Source organism: Neomonachus schauinslandi, chromosome 9, assembly GCF_002201575.2.
Source record: "Neomonachus schauinslandi chromosome 9, ASM220157v2, whole genome shotgun sequence".
Classification (NCBI taxonomy): Eukaryota; Metazoa; Chordata; class Mammalia; order Carnivora; family Phocidae; genus Neomonachus; species Neomonachus schauinslandi.
The window spans coordinates 31,300,873-31,319,428 of NC_058411.1; the positions used below are offsets into that span (position 1 = coordinate 31,300,873).

Sequence of the window (18,556 nt, forward strand, 5' to 3'; positions counted from 1 at the left end):
CCTAGACTCAACAATCTATACATCTACCAGCAGGTTGTCTCCCACAGGAAAAGTGTGCTTGAATGTTAAGAGTTTAAAGTGCTTTTTAGGGGCACCTGGGTGGTTCAGTTGGTTAAATGTCTGCCTTCAGCTCAGGTCGTGATCCCCGGGTCCTGGGATCGAGCCCTGTGTCAGGCTCCCTGCTCAGTGGGGAGTCTGCTTCTCCTTCTCCCTCTGCCCCTCCTCCCACTCATTCTCTCTCTCACTCTCTCTCAAATAAATAAAATCTTTAAAAAAAAATAAAGTGCTTTTTAACAAACTGTTAAGGAAACCAAGGCACTTTCAACAGATACTGTTGAGACAACTGGATGACCACATGTAAAAGAATAAAATTGGACCCCTACCTCACATCACACACAAAAATTAACTCAAAATGGATCATAAACATAAATATAAGAGCTAAAACCTAAGACTTGTAAAAGAAAACATAGGAGTAAATGTTCATGACCTTGGAGTAGGCAATGATTTCTTGGATACAACACCAAAAGCATAAGTGATAAGCAAAAAAATATATTAACTGGGCATCATCAAAATTAAAACCCTTTTTGCTTCAAATGGTGACCTCAACCAAATAAGTGAAAAGACCACCTGAAGAATGGGAGGAAATATTTACACATTATATATCTAATAAGGGACTAGTGTCCAAAATATATAAAGAACTCTTGGGGCGCCTGGGTGGCTCAGTCGTTAAGTGTCTGCCTTCGGCTCAGGTCATGATCCCAGGGTCCTGGGATCGAGCCCCGCATCGGGCTCCCTGCTCGGCGGGAAGCCTGCTTCTCCCTCTCCCACTCCCCCTGCCTGTGTTCCCTCTCTCGCTGTGTCTCTCTCTGTCAAATAATAAAATCTTTAAAAAAAAAAAATTAAAAAAAAAGAACTCTTAAAAGTCAACAATATAAAAACAACTCAATTAAAATACAAGCAAAGGATTTGAATAGATGCTTCTCCAAAGAAAATATACAAATAGCCAATAAGCACATGAAAAGATGTTCAGCATCATTAGCCACCAGGGAAATGTAAATCAAAACCACAATGAAATACCATTTCATACCTACTAGTAAGGCTCTAATCAAAAAGATAGACAGTAACAAGTGTTGGTGAGGATGTGGAAAATTGGAACCTTCATACTTTGCCGGTAAGAATATAAAATGGTACAGCTACTTTGCAAACAGTCTGGCAGTTCCTTAAACAATTAAACATAAAGTTTATGACCCAGCAAATCCACTCCTAGGTATATACCCAAGATAAGTAAAAACATATGACATACGTCCACACAAAATTTTATACACAAATATTCATAGTGGCATTCTCCATAACAGCCAAAAAATGAAAGCCATCCAAATCTCCACCAACTGATGAATGGATAAACAAAATGTAGTATAACCATATAATGGAATATTGCATAGCAATAAGAAGAAATTAAGTACCAATAAATGTTATAACATGAATGAACCAAAAAACATGCAAAATTAAGAAGCCAATCACAAAAGACCATATATTGTATGATTCCATTTATATGAAATGTCCAAAATAGACAAATGTATAAAGACAAAAAGCTAGATTAGTGGTTGCCTAGTGTTAGGGTGTTGTGGGGGGGATGGGATGTGACTGTAGGATGGGAAGTGACTGCTAATCAGTATGGAGTTTCTTTTTGGGGTAATAAAAATGTTCTAAAATTAGACAGTGGTGATGGTTGCACAACTCTATAAAAATACTAAAATCCATTGATTTTTACACTTTATTATTTTTTTTAAGTAGGCTCCATGTCCAACATGGGGCTTGAACTCACGACCCTGAGATTATGAGTCACATGCTCTACAGAATGGGCCAGCCAGGTGCCCCAATTTGTATACTTTAAATGCCTGAATTATATTGTATGTAAGTGATACCGCAATAAAACTGTTAAAAAAAGAAAGAAAGAAAGGAACCAAGGCACAAAGAAGTGACTTACTTAGGGTCACAGAAAGTCAGAAATAGCTGCAGAAAACAAATTCAGATAATTTGACTCCCAAACTCTCTCACAGGATAATGTTAACCTGAAGATATTAGCTAAATCTTTCCAATAACAACATTTTGGAAGGAAGAACAAGAGAAGGCTAAAATCTAGGCCTACGGGGGCGGTAAGCCAAAAATCCAAGAATCAAGTTAATTTGAGCCACAGAGAATGGCAAAGCATTAGGAATGGGAAGCACCAGGTATCTGTGAAAGTAAGTACAAGTAGGGGTGAAAACAAGAAGATAAGGTGAAAGTCTTCATAAAGAACACTTAGAACCCTAGACCTTCTCCTTTATACCACAGGGCTGGCAATAACTCCTTCTCTAACCCCCCCAAAAGTAAAAGTTTAAGTCATATAATGGCTAACTCACAGAGGATGTGGATCTAGTAACACCAGGCCTGGCATGGCGGGGCAAAGTGTCACCTGAGAAAGGGACTATGGGAAAGTGTACATATGGATTGGTGAAACTACCAATACCTTTCCCCACTCAGCAACCAGAATATAAGCAGAGGGGCTTATACCTCTTGGGCAGAAAACTAGAAGATTCATCTCTGGAGAAACTGAGTAGCCTGAGAAAAAAGAGTTTCAGTTACTGACATGTGACTATGATCTATAGGTACTGATAATAAAGCCCACTGGTCCAAAAGCCCTGGCTATATTTGCTATGTTCTCAATCCATTTCTTAAAATTCAAATTTAAATATCATTTTCTGTATCTTCTAAAATCTCATTAAGCTTTATGTTTATAATTAGAACAAAATATTGAAATAAAGAATGAACAGGGGCACCTAGATGGCTCAGTAGGAAGAGCGTGCAACCCTTGATCTTGGGATTGCGAGTTCGAGTCGCATGTTGGGTGTAGAGGTTACTAAAGAAAATAAATAAACTTAAAAAAAAATTTAAAAAAAGAATGAATAAGAGTCTTTGGAAATTCTGAATTCTCACAATAATAAGGATCACAAATTTGGCTTCAAATTTGGTAGCAATTAACTTCTCCTCCCCAACTTTTTATTTTAAAAGTTTTCAAACCTACAGAAAAGTTAAAAGAATAATAATGCCAACTGACATTCACAACTGTCAATACTTGCTTTATCTCTTTATAATATGGACACCATACACTTTTTTGTACCTGAACACGTTTCAAAATTAAGTTGCAGCTATTATGATACTTCATCTCTAAATGCGTCAGCATGTACTTCTTAAGAACAAGGACATTCTTCTACATGACCTCACCATTACCACACCCAAGAACTTTAAAAGTGACAAAGTACAATAATACACAGTTCTACTCGAATGTCTCCAATTGTTCCAAACATGTCTTTTCAGATGGTGCAAGATTCTGGATTTTTAGTAAGCTTATAGAATTGCATAGCCCATCACCACAATCAATATTAAAACACTTCCACCACCTCAAAAAGAAACCTTATTTCCTTTAGCAGTCATCCTCTACTTCTTTCAGCCCTAGGCAACCATTAATTTCTGTTGTCTCTATAGATTTATATATTCTGAACATTTCATAAAAATAGAATCTGATATGATATTTTACAACTGGCTTCTTTCACTTAGCATAATGTTTTCAAGATGCATCCATGTTGTACCATGTGTCCTTTTTATTTCTGAATAATATTCCATTATAAGGCTATACCACATTTTACTTATTCATTCAACAGTTGATGGACCCAATCAACAAATAAGGAACTCAGAGGAAAATGAAGCAATACAGGAAGAAGAAAACCTCAGAAATCTTTAATACTCTAAGATAACAGAAGATACTGTATCTATTACACAAAAACAAAGTAATTTTAAAAGTGAATATTCAGAGGAGACCAAGAATCTCTTGTCACTTAAAATTATGACAGGAATAATTAAAAATTCAATAGAAATGTTAGAAGATAAACTTAAGGAAATTTCCCAGAAGGTAAAACAGAACATACAGAGATAGAAAAATCAGGGAGAAAATATTTTTCCTAGGAAATCAGAGGATCAATTCAAGGGGGTCCAATATCCAAATAATATGAGTTCTAGAAAAAAAAGGGAGGGAAATTTTCAAAGAAATATTATGAGAGTAATAATCTGAACTAAAAGACATGAGCTTCCAGATTGAAAGGGTCCACTGGCTTCTAATACTAAAATGAAAAATAGCCCACACTAATGTATATCATCTTGAATTTTAGGAACTAAGAATAGGGGCGCCTGGGTGGCTCAGCCGTTAAGCGTCTGCCTTTGGCTCAGGTCATGATCCTGGGGTCCTGGGATTGAGCCCTGCATCAGGCTCCCTGCTCGGTGGGGAGCCTGCTTCTCCCTCTCCCACTCCCCCTACTTGTGTTCCCTCTCTTGCTGTGTCTCTCTCTGTCAAATAAATAAATAAAATCTTTAAAAAAAGAAAGAACTAAGAATAAAATGAAGATTCTCCAGAAAGGAAAACAAGTGACATGTTCAGTATCAATACTGGAAGCTCTAAGACAGGGAACATTACCTTTGAAATTCTGAAGGAAAATGATTTTCACCCTAAACTGCTGTAACTCAGTGAAAGTATCAGTTCATAGACAGTGAAGCCAATATCTTTTCAGACATGCAAGGTATCATAAATTAATTTCCTATGCTCCCTTTCTGAATGTACTCCAAGAAAAGGAAGGGAAAAGACATGGAATTTGAAAGACAGAGGATCTACTCCAGAAGAAAGGTGAAGGGACTCCCTAGGCTGAGGGTAAATGCAGATTCCAGGGTCAGAGATGGGCAGCAGGGCTCTTGGAAAGAAGCAGGATGACAAAGGGTTCTGTCTGGAAGGGACAGCTCCAAGGGAAAACAAAAGGAGTAAGTCACCTCATGTGTTAGAACCAGCCAAGAAAAGATGTAGGGTTCCATTAAAGAATCCAGGCTTGAAATAGTTAATAGGTATATAGAAAACAAAGCAAACAAAAGTACAAATTATTACTCCTAGGAAAACAAAAAGTTGTATAAGAAAAAAACTTAATTGTAGCTTACTATGTGGCTCAGCTAAAATAATATCAATATAAGTAGATATTAATCTGATAAAAATGATGATTTAGCTATACTGGGAAGATGGGGAAGGGAAAAAGTATTTGGGGACAGAGGAATTACAAGAATATTAAATCATGTCTTCCACTGTAAGAAGTCGAAAGATAATTTAAAAAATAAGAAAGAGTAATATATGCATGTAATTTAAATATATAATGGTAATTACCAGGAAGAAATGAAATTGGTTGCCACTGAGTGGAAGACACTGTTTCTTACAATGTCTTATAACACTTTGGTTTTCTAATTATGCATTTGTATTCATAATTAAACAATTACATTTTCTGAAATGCCTGGCATATAGTAAATGCTCAAAATATAAAACACAATAGGGACTCTTACTGTTACTTAAGTACCATTTACAAACCAGTTATCTTCAGTGAGTCTCTTTTCAAGTATTTCCCCCCAATACTTATATTTGAAGATTACAATTACAAGAACTATACTTCATAAGCAATGGCTCTTCCATTCTTCAACTACTCTGATAAGAAGTACCTGGTCCTCAGTAAGATTCTCAGCATCCCAGTTGCTACAACGAAGCAGAAGGGACTTGTCAAGTGGAAAGTTCAAAACCGTCTCAGCAAGTGATTTCAGGCTGAGCCCATTACAGAGCAAATTGTTTCTATAAGAAATAAGTAAGTGATGTATCAAAAATGGGCAAAAGAAGAACAGGCAAATCAAAAAAGACATTTAAACGGCCAATACACAGATGGCAGACACTTAAACTCACTAGACATCAAACGAAATAAAATGAAAATTATAAATAATTTATCAGATGGCAAAGATTTAAAAAAAATAACTATCTACTATTGGTGGAGCATGAAAAATCAGTCTAATCTAAAATTCGTGAACAGGGCGCCTGGGTGGCTCAGTTGGTTAAGCGACTGCCTTCGGCTCAGGTCATGATCCTGGAGTCCCGGAATCAAGTACCGCATTGGGCTCCCTGCTCGGCGGGGAGCCTGCTTCTCCCTCTGACCCTCCCCCCTCTTCATGTGCTCTCTGTCTCTCTCATTCTCTCTGTCTCAAATAAATAAATAAATAAATAATCTTAATATTCGTGAACAGTCCATTTTTATAAGCTTTATTGAAAATAGTTTAACAATAAAGAGCTTTAAAAATTTTGAACACAAAAATTCTCTGATTCAAGAATTCCACTTCTAGGAATTTATCCTAAGGACAAATGCACATAAAATGATCTTCACTGCAGTACTATTTATAGGAGCAAAGAATTAGAAACAACCTAAATGCCCATCAACAAAAGGCTGGGGGCACCTGGGTGGCTCAGTTGGTTGAGCGACTGCCTTGGGCTCAGGTCGTGATCCTGGAGTCCCGGGATCGAGTCCCACATCGGGCTCCCTGCTCAGCAGGGAGTCCGCTTCTCCCCCTGACCCTTCCCCCCTCTCATGCTCTATCTCATTCTCTCTCTCAAATAAATAAATAAAATCTTTAAAAAAAACAAAACAAAACAAAACAAAAGGCTGGTTAAATATCTATGCAATTAAATTCCATACAGCTATTAAAAATAAGGATGTGGATGGGGCACCTGGGTGGCTGAGTCGGTTAAGCATCTGACTCTTGGTTTTGGCTCAGGTCATGATCTCCTGGGTCCTGGGATGGAGTCCCACACCTCTGCTGCCCTGCTGGGCTCCATGTTCAGCCAGCAGTCCACTTAATGATTCTCTCCCTCTGCCCCTGCCCCCTACTCATATGAATGCTCCCTCTTTTGCTCTCTAAAATAAATAAATAAATCTTAAAAAAAAAAAATAAAGATGTGGATCTATATTGATGTGAAAAGATGTCCATGACATATTAGTTAAGTAAAAAGAGACTGTGGGAGAAAACATATGTTGTGGTCCCTTTATGTTAATATATATACCACATTCCAGATGTATGTGTATGAGTCTAGTTATGAGAGAGACAAAGCACAAAGAGATAACTAGAAAGATATCAATCACATGTTAGTGATATTATCTCTGGGTATGGGATTTGTGGTGATTATCTATCTTCTTTATATGTTTCTACATTTGCATTGGCTAGTATTCATGTAATTACTTTTCAAATTTGAAAACTGAAGGTACAAAAGACAACAACCTTTCTGCCCTTCAAACACTTTCTGATTAAAATACCTGCAGGGTGGCGGAAAAAATTAATTTGTCCAAGGTTCAGAGATTCCAAACAAGAAATAAATGTGAAATTAAGAACACATTGGTCTACACGAGTGGAGCTGACTTCCTGGCTACCAAGTGAGAGACTAGAAGTTTTAGAACAGGAAGTTTAGAGGTGGGGGTTCACATCAGGGTTACTGCAAGCAGGACTCCCTCAGGTACTGTAGGAAATGAAATCATTATAATGATGAAGAAAAGGAAGTCTTTCCCTACAAAAACCAGCAGTAATTGATGGACTTCATTACCCCCAAAAGGCAGTACTGACTAAAAAGTAAAAACAGGTCCAGACATACTGAGGGAAAAATACATAATGTCTTGGTTCAATTAATGAAAATTAAGGCTTTGGGAGACAAAAAACTCTCTTCTGTTTTGTTGGAAATTATAAAAGTAATGAATGCTTATTATTAAAAGTTCAGACAACAGGAAAGCATCACAGGTGAAAAGTAAATGTCTATCGCCCCATACTTCCACTCCTAAGGAATAATGACTCCTAACAGTAGGCTGTGGCCCCTCCAGACCTTTTCTTTTTTTTTTTAAATTTAATTTAATTTTATTGTGTTATGTTAGTCACCATACAGTACATCATTAGTTTTTTGTTTTTTGTTTTTGAAGATTTTATTTATTTATTTGACAGAGAGAGACACAGCGAGAGAGGGAACACAAGCAGGGGGAGTGGGAGAAGGAGAAGCAGGCTTCCCGCTTAACAGGGAGCCTGATGCAGGGCTCGATCCCAGGACGCTGGGATCACGGCCTGAGCCGAAGGCAGACGCTTAACGACTGAGCCACCCAGGCGCCCCAACATCATTGGTTTTTGATGTAGTGTTCCATGATTCACTGTCTTCGTATAACACCCAGTGCTCCATGCAGTACATGCCCTCCTTAATACCCATCACCGGGCTAACCCATCCCCCCACCCCCCTCTCCAGACCTTTTCTATGCACAAATAGATAAACTGATGGTTAAGCGGAGGAGGAGATTACATGTTTTTGGTATCTGTTCTGGTTTTTGCTCTGCAATGTGCTGTATTACTTAATATATCAGATACTTCCATTCATGATAAGTATAAATGTACTTATTTCATTCTTTTTTTTTTTTAAAGATTTTATTTATTTATTTGACAGAGAGAGACACAGCGAGAGAGGGAACACAAGTAGGGGAAGTGGGAGAGGGAGAAACAGGCTTCCCGCCGAGCAGGGAGCCCAATGTGGGGCTCAATCCCAGGACCCCAGGATCATGACCTGAGCCAAAGGCAGACACTTAACGACTGAGCCACCCAGGCACCCCTATTTCATTCTTTTTAATAGCTGTATAATTTTTCAAGCATGGCTATTCTTTAATTCTTGAAATCATTACCCCCGTTGAAGGACAGTACTTAATTTTTAAGCTACTTGATTCCATTTAGGTCATTAGTCTTTTTTTAAACGTCGTATTTGGAAAGGTTGCACGTTTCTTGAGAATTAATTAAAAACAAGATGCCATCTTTGCCGTTTCAATTCAACAGGAAAGATTCCAAAGTCATATACAACAATCTCTATAATAAATTACCTCTGGTTAACATATAACACAAAATATAAAGAGTAAGAAGAAAAGCATTACCAAAAAATGTGCTCCTCCCAACGTCAATTGAAAGTAACAACTACTTACGGCAAATGTCAGGAGCAACCTATAGCTAATAGAGCGAAGTATAATCTTTGCACTATAATGTCAAATCTCTTAAACTATAATGGCAAAAGCTTCTAATTTTACTACTAAAGTGTTCAACAATAAAATAATAATAATTTTTAAAATGTTTTTAAAAATCTCATTAAACACGGAAAGGCCCAATAAATACTTCATTCTTATTTCTAGAGAAGTTCACGGTAATATTCAGCTTTGGCCAAATTCTTATTTTGATGCATGGTCATTCTGCGCTTAGTGAAATGGAGAATTCGTGCACCTCTCGTTTCTATCTATTCATGGAGAGGACTGTAATTGCACAGAAGAGATTTGGAAGGACGCACTGATCGATGAGGGCTCTGAGGGAGGTAGTGACAATGACAACAATGACGAGGACATTAATAAGAGCCAAACACAGCAGTATACCGCACTGTCTCTGGGTGACACACTCTTTCCAAGTTCTTCACGCAGTTTAACTCTTGCAATCCTCACACCAATCCTGGGAGGCGGGAACCTAATTATTGCTGCAGATTAGGGAAGTGAGGGACAGCCACCTCACAGCCCACTCCAGGGTCAACTCTTAGCTCCTACACCCACCGCCTCTAACAGAAGAGAGTGACAGCGGACACCTCTGGGGAGGTGGTGCCCAGTGGGGGAGTGGGGGGGGAGGCCTGGTGAGAGGTGCCTGTTGGGGTGACACTCCAAATACTTTCACAGATTTAAATTTTTCTTACAGTAAATATGTCAATGTATTTCTTGAAAACGCTTGATAATTTACAAGCGTTGTATTTACATAAGACAAACTACTAAGCTAAAATAAAATTCCATTTTATACTAAAAAAGGTAAGAAGAGATTTTTTTTTTAAGTTTTTTGTGTTTTTTTTTTTTAAAGATTTTATTTATTTATCTGACAGAGAGAGAGAGAGAGCAAGTAGGCAGAGAGACAGGCAGAGGGAGAGGGAGAAGCAGGCTGCCCGCTGAGCACGGAGCCCGATGTGGGGCTCGATCCCAGGACCCTGGGATCATGACCTGAGCCGAAGGCAGACGCTTAACCAGCTGAGCCACCCAGGCGCCCCGGGATCATGACCTGAGCCGAAGGCAGACACTTAACCGGCTGAGCTACCCAGGCGCCCTGGTAAGAAGAGATTTTAATCAGGCCTTCTCTTAGTTTATCAAATCCTCTGAACTTTTAATGTCAGTGTCATTTGAGGTAGGGAGAGAGGCTACCTCACTCCACATTATTAAAATGAGGACACACACACACACACACACACAGGCACACATGAGAAGGTCATCGCCACTCCCTGAAAAACAAGTTAGAATAGAATTTCCGTAAGAATAGAATTCCAAGGAAAAGGGAAATCTCTCTTTCTCCCAGTAACTTTCTCCCACTACTTTTGGCCTAAAGCAGGGTTTGCAGACTCAAATGTTTATCAGGAGGAGTTGGGGTTACAGTGGATGGGAGAGGTGGGGACTCTGGTGATTGAACAGAGCATGGGCATCTAAAGACACATACCTCTCCCCAGCAATTGTTACCATCTAGAACCCCTGACCTTGCTTAGTCAAATCATCTGATTTTTCAGATGCCCCAAATACAGACTTTTACATCAAATCTTCTGGATTTAAACTAAAAATTCCCAAAAATATCATATGGGGAGCGGCGCCTGGGTGAAGCATCTGCCTTCAGCTCAGGTCATGATCCCAGAGTCCTGGGATGGAGCCCCACCTCGGGCTCCCTGCTCCGCGGGAAGCCTGCTTCTCCCTCTCCCACTCCCCCTGCTTGTGTTCCCTTTCTCACTACCTCTCTGTCAAATAAATAAAAATAAAATCTTTAAAAATATATATATATCATATGGGGAAAAAATAAATAAAAGCAAAAGCAAAATGTGAAGCCCTAATTTAGCCAGTGGTGCCATCAGTTTACAACCTGTAGCTTATGGAGACACCTTATCGATGTTTCATCTAAGAAGACCAATCCTAGGTAACTAAAGTTTTCTCAGAAGCTGGAATTATTTCCTCACAAATTTATATGCATCTCAGAAGCCTCTAGGCTTCTAAAAAATTTTGGATGCTTCCTTACTGTTCTCAGTACTCCACAAATCTTGCTAAGATATTTGCCCCACAGCTCCAGGAACCCCAGCATTCATACAACCCTACCTCTGCCTCATGGCTAGGTACCGGAGGTCCAGGCACCCCTTAACCACGAGGCCGTAGTCCTGCAGAAGCTTGCTGGCATCTTCTGAACATCCTACTCCAACTTTTAAAATAGTGCCATCTGCCAAAATGTCCAACAAAGTTTTTGGTAGTGTTTTTCCTCCACAGATCAGCTTTGGCAAGCGAACTAAGACACAGAAGCCACTTGGGGAGGCCATTTGAAGGAGTGACAGAGGGCTGGCTTTGCCTTCCGAATTCACCTGCAACAGAGGAAAATAGGGAAACAGGTCATGCCCTACCACAGCACCAAGTACAACATGAAACTGGCAAAAAAGTCTAAGAGGGACATACTTAACTTCCCAAAGGAAGCGGCTGACCAAATTTTGGTTCAAATAGAAGGATGAGCCTATGCTAACAAATGCAATGGACTCTGTGAAGCAGCAACCTAAACAAATGTGAGCCTGAAATGTGAGCAGTCCAGAAAGAGTGACACAGAGGAGAGCTGGCTGAGTCATGTGAAACGTGCTGGTTTTAAAAGTCTAAGTGAAGGGGCGCCTGGGTGGCTCAGTCGTTAAGCGTCTGCCTTTGGCTCAGGTCACGATCCCAGGGTCCTGGGATCGAGTCCCGCATCGGGCTCCCAGCTCGGCAGGAAGTCTGCTTCTCCCTCTGACCCTCCTCCCTCTCATTCTCTCAAATAAATAAATAAAATCTTTAAAAAAAAAAAAAAAAAGTCTAAGTGAAGGGGCGCCTGGGTGGCTCAGTTGTTAAGCGTCTGCCTTCGGCTCAGGTCACAATCCCAGGGTCCTGGAATCGAGCCCCGCCATCGGGCTCCCTGCTCAGCAGGAAGCCTGCTTCTCCCTCTCCCACTCCCCCTGCTGTGTTCCTTCTCTCGCTTTGTCTCTCTCTGTCAAATAAATAAATAAAATTCTTTAAAAAAATTTAAAAAATTAAAAAATAAAAGTCTAAGTGAAAAAAGGCTAAGGAGTAGAGTGCCAAATGATAAATACATACTTTTCATTATCCAGACTCTCCAACATGCGTGCTAGGAATGCTACTCATTTACCATGTCGTTACTGCCTCAAGATCCAATTTTTGACAACAGGTAGAAAATACAGTACTATAAGTAAGTGGTACCTGCCAATAAAATAAATCCTGGTAGCACAAAATGCTTTCTCAGCATTTTATGATCACAAATAGTGTTCACTAAGAAAAAAAAAGGTATATTGAGCATAAGCTAGGATCCTTATATCTTGAGAAGAAAATCACTTCATATATTAACTGATTTAGTTTTAGGGTGCTTGGGTGGCTCAGTTGGTTAAGCATCTTCGGCTCAGGTCATGATGCCAGGGTCCTGGGATCAAGTCCCACATGGGGCTCCCTGCTCAGTGGGGAGCCTGCTTCTCCCTCTCCTCCCTAATCGTGCTCTCTCTCGCTATCTCTGTCGCTATCTCTCTCTCAAACTGACTTAATCTTTTTGAGGTAACAGGTAAGTTGGAGAAAAAAGCTGAAAGCTAAGAAATTATTCCCAGAAAAATTTACTTGCAAAGTTCACATTAATGAAAGATCCTCTAAAGCTATCCCACGGAACCCAAGTTAAACATCCAAGAAATCCCAATCCTCATTTTTCGGGAGAAGAAATTTAGGACCTACATGTGAAGCAGTTTGCCTACACATGCAGGCATAATGACAAAGTGAGGACTAGTACCAAAATTCCCTGATCTAGGGCGCCTGGGTGGCTCAGTTGGTTGAGCAGCTGCCTTCGGCTCAGGCCAGGATCCCGGAGTCCTGGGATTGAGTCCCACATTGGGCTCCCGGCTCAGCGGGGAGCCTGCTTCTCCCTCTGACCCTCTCCCCTCTCATGCTGTTTCTCTGTCTCTCTCTCTTTCTCTCAAATAAATAAATAAATAAAATCTTAAAAAAAAAAAAATCCCTGATCTAGAAGGGCAGTTCTCAACCGAGATTCATTTGCACCCCTTCCACTACCCCAGGGAATATGGCAACATCTAGAGAAATTTTTGGTTATCACAAGTTGGGGGATGGGGTGCACAAGTATCTAACTGGTAGAGGTCAGACTGCCAATAAACATCCTACAACATACGGGATAGCCGCTCACAACGAATCACCTGCCCCAGCTATTTACAGTGGGGAACCCCACTCTGGGCAGTGTGGTGCTCTCACTACCACGGATCATCATGCCAGGCCCTGTGCCACGCGCCACTGTGGCTATAAACTTACGCAAGAGATGGAACGTGACTCAGGGATTACAGCCTTATTGGTAGAGTACAATACACACAAGCTCCCACCATCAGAAATGACATGGTAAATACCAAAGGAGTGGTTCAAACAAAGTGTTACAAGTAACCCGAGGTAGGATATTTCATAGCTGAGATGACCAAAACCACAGAGAGGAGATAGTCACAGAGCTGCTGTTAGAAACAAAACTCAGAGAGCCCTCGTCTTTGACTTCTACTTCACGAACTCATAAAAAAATGTCTGGGACATACATACATATATAAATATGTATTTATATATTATAAACATGTAGTACTATTTGTAGTACTATATTAACATGTTATAGACATTATTAAACATACACAAAAGTAAAAACTTTCAATGAATGATGCCATCAAAAATCATAGACAAAATTTCTAACACTTTTTCCGTATTTCAGTGATTCACTTAGACAGCGATGATTTAGAATCTCCTTTCTGAGGGCCAGTGGATCATCCATTTTGGCTTCAGGAAGTCTAGAGCTGATAAAACTTTCTGGAAAAGCCCACAATTCTTTAAATGACCCCACGATGGCAGCAGAGAGTAAAGAATGATTTGGGACCATCTTCTGGGCTTTGAACAGATTAATGAGCAACCTTAGTCTATAGAGTTTATGGTATCAGTTAAATTTAGACCATGTCTTTGAGATACAAATGAGCTTGTCCTTTTCAAGTGACAGAATAAAGGCTTAATAAGCCTGGCAAGTAATAATAAGAGGATGAGAAAAAAAAAAAATAGGAGGATGGAAAGAGAACAGGAGACAAATCAGAGATGCTGAGAGAAGCCAGAGCACCTAAGTCCTTAAGCACAGATAAGTAATTAAGACACGTCGGTTTTATGCAAAGCAATGAAAGGGTTTTAAGCAGAGGACTGACATGGTCTGACTTTCATTTTTAAAAGTTCACTCTGGTTACTAAATGGAGGAGGGATTGTAGGTGCACAGGGGTCCAAGCAGGGAGGACAGTCAGGAAGGATCTACAAAGGTCCAGATGAGAGTCACGTGAGGCTTGGGCTAGGGAGGAAGCAGAGAAGATGTAGAGAACTAGATGGAGGCAATGTCTATTTTGGAGATAGCACTAGGTACTATTACTAGAAAGGGGTTAATGGTAAGGAAAAGGAAATAGACCTCCAGTAGGCCTGAAGCCTGGGCCTGCAGAACAATGCTCTTCGGAAAATAACCTTCACTTCATTCAATCTTTGTTGCACCAGTTATTTGCACCTGTTGATCAAGGATATCTGTAGCCAGAGACTCTAGAAAATATCAGGCAGGAGACAGGGGCCAGAAAGATATTTAACACCTCCATCCCCACCTTCCCAAGAGAAAGGCATGTTTTACCTTCTAAAACAGCAGAAACCTCATTTTGTACAAGTGATTTATGCATAATTGTACATTACCATGGGTAATTCAGCGGGGTCTGGAAACCCATACCTCTACCTCTATCTGGTAGCATGCTGTGTTATTTCCTGTTTCTGCAACTACTTCTCTGAATTTCTATATATTTTGCCATTGAAGAAACCCAGCATTCCATAACCACCTGTTGGTGTCTTTTTTTTTTCCTTTTTCTTTTTCTCTTTTAAGATTTTGTTTAGTTATTTGAGAGAGGGAGAGAGAGAGTACCAGCGGGGGTAGGGGCAGAGAGAGAGGGAGAAGTAGGCTCCCCGCCGAGCAGGGAGCCCCACATGGGGCTCGATCCCAGGATCCTGGAATCATGACCTGAGCCGAAGGCAGACGCTTAACTGAGGCACCCAGGTGCCCATGTGTCTGACTTTAAATCTTATCATTTCTGTTAGTTAGCCCTTTGGGGGTTGGATGTTTCCCTGATGTTCATCTTAAAGGTGGAGAAGACTAAGGATAATACAGATTTAGGAAGAAAACTCAAGAGTTCTTTTAGGAACGTGTTAAGTTTGAGATGACTATTAGACACTGAAGGGAAGACATCAAGTAGGTAGGTGGATCTAAAAGGCTGGAGTTCTAATTTTGAGAGTCATCAGCGTATCAATGATATTTAAAGCTATAAAACAGATGAGCTCACTTAAGAGAAGAATGTAGATAGAGGACAAAAATTAGTGGTCCATGGACACATCTGCTGATCCACAGACACATTTAATATTATTATTGTTTTAGTCTCCACGTATTTAAAAACTTGCACCAAAATTTCAAAATTAGTGAAGTTCACATGTTTAAAAAATTTATATTCCAAGTTTCTCTGAAAGAACTGGACAACCTGGCAACACTTGGCTTGACCCTATATGGCAGCTTCCTCATTTTTTTAAGGCATGAATTCTTTAATTCACCATAATGTCTTCTCAACACTGAAGCCTGCCGCCCTCCCCACCACCCCAACCACCACCACCCCTCCCCACCCCTGCTTGAGATCATGACCTGAGCCAAAGTGGGACCCTTAAACTAACTGAGCCCCCCAGGCACCACACCACTGTTTTTCTAATAGAAAGAAATATTTCTCAGGATCCATGTCTCTATTAAAGCTAGGAAAATAAAAGATCATAGACGCCTTGTATTTAAAGAAAAAAAGGGAGGGAGCATATTTCTTTATGAAGTTTAAGAATATCTCTATATGCTCAAAAAATGCAAACAATCACTCCACATCTTCATTTACATTTCCCATCTGGAACTTGTAGGCATGAGTTTGCAATCCCTGGGGTAGACAGAGAAGAGACCAAGCCTGAGCCACCTCGGTATTTAGATGTGAAGTAAAAGAGAGATCAGAAGACAAAAAAGAGTAAAGAACAGTATGATAGAAGACAGGAGAGTGTGAAGACATGAAAACCAAGAAGAATGTCTTATGTAGGAACTATGCAGATGCTTTTGAGAGCTAGAATAGCACGAGTCCACATAAGTGTCTGCTGGATTGAAAACAAGAAAGCCATCAACTTGATCAATTCCAGTAGGGTAGTCTAGTAGGTCAGATTAAAGTAGTTTGAAGAACTAATAGAGAATAGCAAATTATACCCAATCAAGTAGAAGAAAAAAATGAGAGAGCAGATACCAGTGAAATAGAACACACACATACAATAACGAAGATCAACAAAGTGAGTAGTTGGTTTTCTGAAAAGACTAATAAAATTGATAAGCCCATAGAAGGAGTAATCAAGAAAAAGAGAGAAGCACAAATAAGTGATGTCAAGAATGAAAAGGGAGGACGCCTGGGTGGATTGGTCAGTTAAGCGCCTGCCTTCAGCTCAGGTCATGATCTCAGGATCCTGGGATCGAGTCCCGCATCAGGCTCCCTGCTCAGCGGGGAGCCTGCTTCTCCCTCCACTCATGTGCTCTCTCTCTCTCATATTAAAAAAAAAAAAGGGTGGCGCCTGCATGACTCAGTCGTTAAGCATCTGCCTTCGGCTCAGGTCATGATCCCAGGGTCCTGGGATCGAGCCCCATGTCCGGTTCCCTGCTCCACAGGGAGCCTGCTTCCCCCTCTCCCTTTGCCTCTCCCCCTGCTTGTGCTCTTTCTTGCTATCTCTGTCACTATCTGTCTCTAGCAAATAAATAAATAAAATCTTTAAAAAAAAAAAAAACAAGTATATGCCCATAATTTTAAAATTTGAAAGCAGCTTTAGATGAAAAATATAATTTACCAAAACAGACATGAAGATGGGGTGCCTGGCTGGTTCAGTCAGAATAGCATGCCACTCGTGATCTCAGGGTCAGGAGTTCAAGCCCCATGCTGGGTGTAGAGATTACTTACTTATAACTAAATAAAAAAAAAAATTTTTTTTTAAAAGGCATGAAGAAATAGAAAATCTGACTAACTCCAAAACTATTAAAGAAATGATATCCATAATTCAAATACTTCCCTAAAAAACCAAAAACAAAAAAACTCCAGATGGCTTCCCCAGCAGATTCTAGTCAAATATTTAAGAAAAAAAGAATGGCAATCTTATACAAACTCTTCCAGAGAATGCAAAAATAAGGAAAGCCTTAACTTTTTCTATGAGACCAGCATGACTTCTTATCAAAATCAGACAGGATCATTTCTAGAAAAAAAAAATTACAAGCCAGTATCACTCATGAACATAGTTGTAAAACAAAAAATCTGAAACGCCTGGGTGGCTCAGTCGTTAAGCGTCTGCCTTCGGCTCAGGTCATGATCCCAGGGTCCTGGGATCAAGCCCCGCATCGGGCTCCCTGCTCTGCGGGAAGCCTGCTTCTCCCTCTCCCATTCCCCCTGCTTGTGTTCCCTCTCTCGCTGTGTCTCTGTCAAATAAATATATATAAAAAAATAAATAAAACAAAAAATCCTCTAAAAAGCATTAGCAAAATGAATTCAACAATGTATAAAAAGAATAAGACATCATGACCAAGTTGAATTTACTCCAGAAATTAAAAAATCAATGTATTTCACCACCACCACAGAATAAAGAAGAAAAACTTCATAGTCAGCTCAAGACACAGAAAAGGGCGCCTGGGTAGCTCAGTTGGTTATGCATCAGACTCTTGATTTCAGCTCAGGTCACGATCTCAGGGTCATGAAATCGAGCCCTGCATCAGGCTCTGCACTGAGCAGGTAGCCTGCTTGAGGATTCTCTCTCTCCCTCTGCCCCTTCCCCCTTAAAAAATTGTTTAAAAAAAATAATAAAAAAAAGAAATGCAGAAAAAGCACTTGATAAAATTCAACAACTATTCATAATAATAATAATTTTAAAAACCCTCCTAACAAACAAAGAATAGAATGCAATGTATTTAGGGGCCCCTGGGTGGCTCAGTTGTTAAGCGTCTGCCTTCGGCTCAGGTCATGATCCCAGGGTCCTGGGATCGAGCCCCACATTGGGCTCCCTGCTCAGCAGGGAACCTGCTTCTCCCTCTCTCACTCCCCTTGCTTGTGTTCCTTCTCTCACTTTGTCTCTCTGTCAAATAAATAAATAAAATCTTTAACAACAACAACAAAAAATCTTTAACAACAACAAAAAAAGAATGCAATGTATTTAATCTGGTAAAGAGATCTATAAACAAACCTATGGCAGATATCATATTCAATATGAAAATGTTGAAAGCTGTCATTGTGAGATAGGCAATGAGTCAAGGATACCTACTATCACCACTTCTACTAAGCACGACACTGTGATCCTAGTCACTATAGTAAGATAGGAAAAGAAACAAAAAGTGTAAGGACTGGAAAGAAATAAAATCATCATTTCTCAAATGATGTAACAGTGTACACAGAAATCCAAAGAATCTACAAGTGAGTAATTTGAATTAATGAGTTTAGTAAGGTTCCTTAATA

The 18,556-nt window shown here is 39.9% G+C and overlaps 1 protein-coding gene across 6 annotated transcripts in view; it reads right to left on the reverse strand.

Moving 5' to 3' along the window:
- The window catches only part of EXD2 (exonuclease 3'-5' domain containing 2), a 61,453-nt gene that overhangs the window by 22,255 nt on the left and 20,642 nt on the right, over positions 1 to 18,556 (reverse strand). For all 6 annotated transcript variants that reach the window (XM_044918102.1, XM_021679737.1, XM_044918104.1 and 3 more), the window contains 2 exons: positions 11,046 to 11,302; positions 5,563 to 5,689 (listed from right to left, as the gene is read on the reverse strand). In XM_044918102.1, coding sequence (XP_044774037.1) covers positions 5,563 to 5,689; positions 11,046 to 11,302 — 384 coding nt within the window. The remainder of the gene's footprint in view (positions 1 to 5,562; positions 5,690 to 11,045; positions 11,303 to 18,556) is intronic.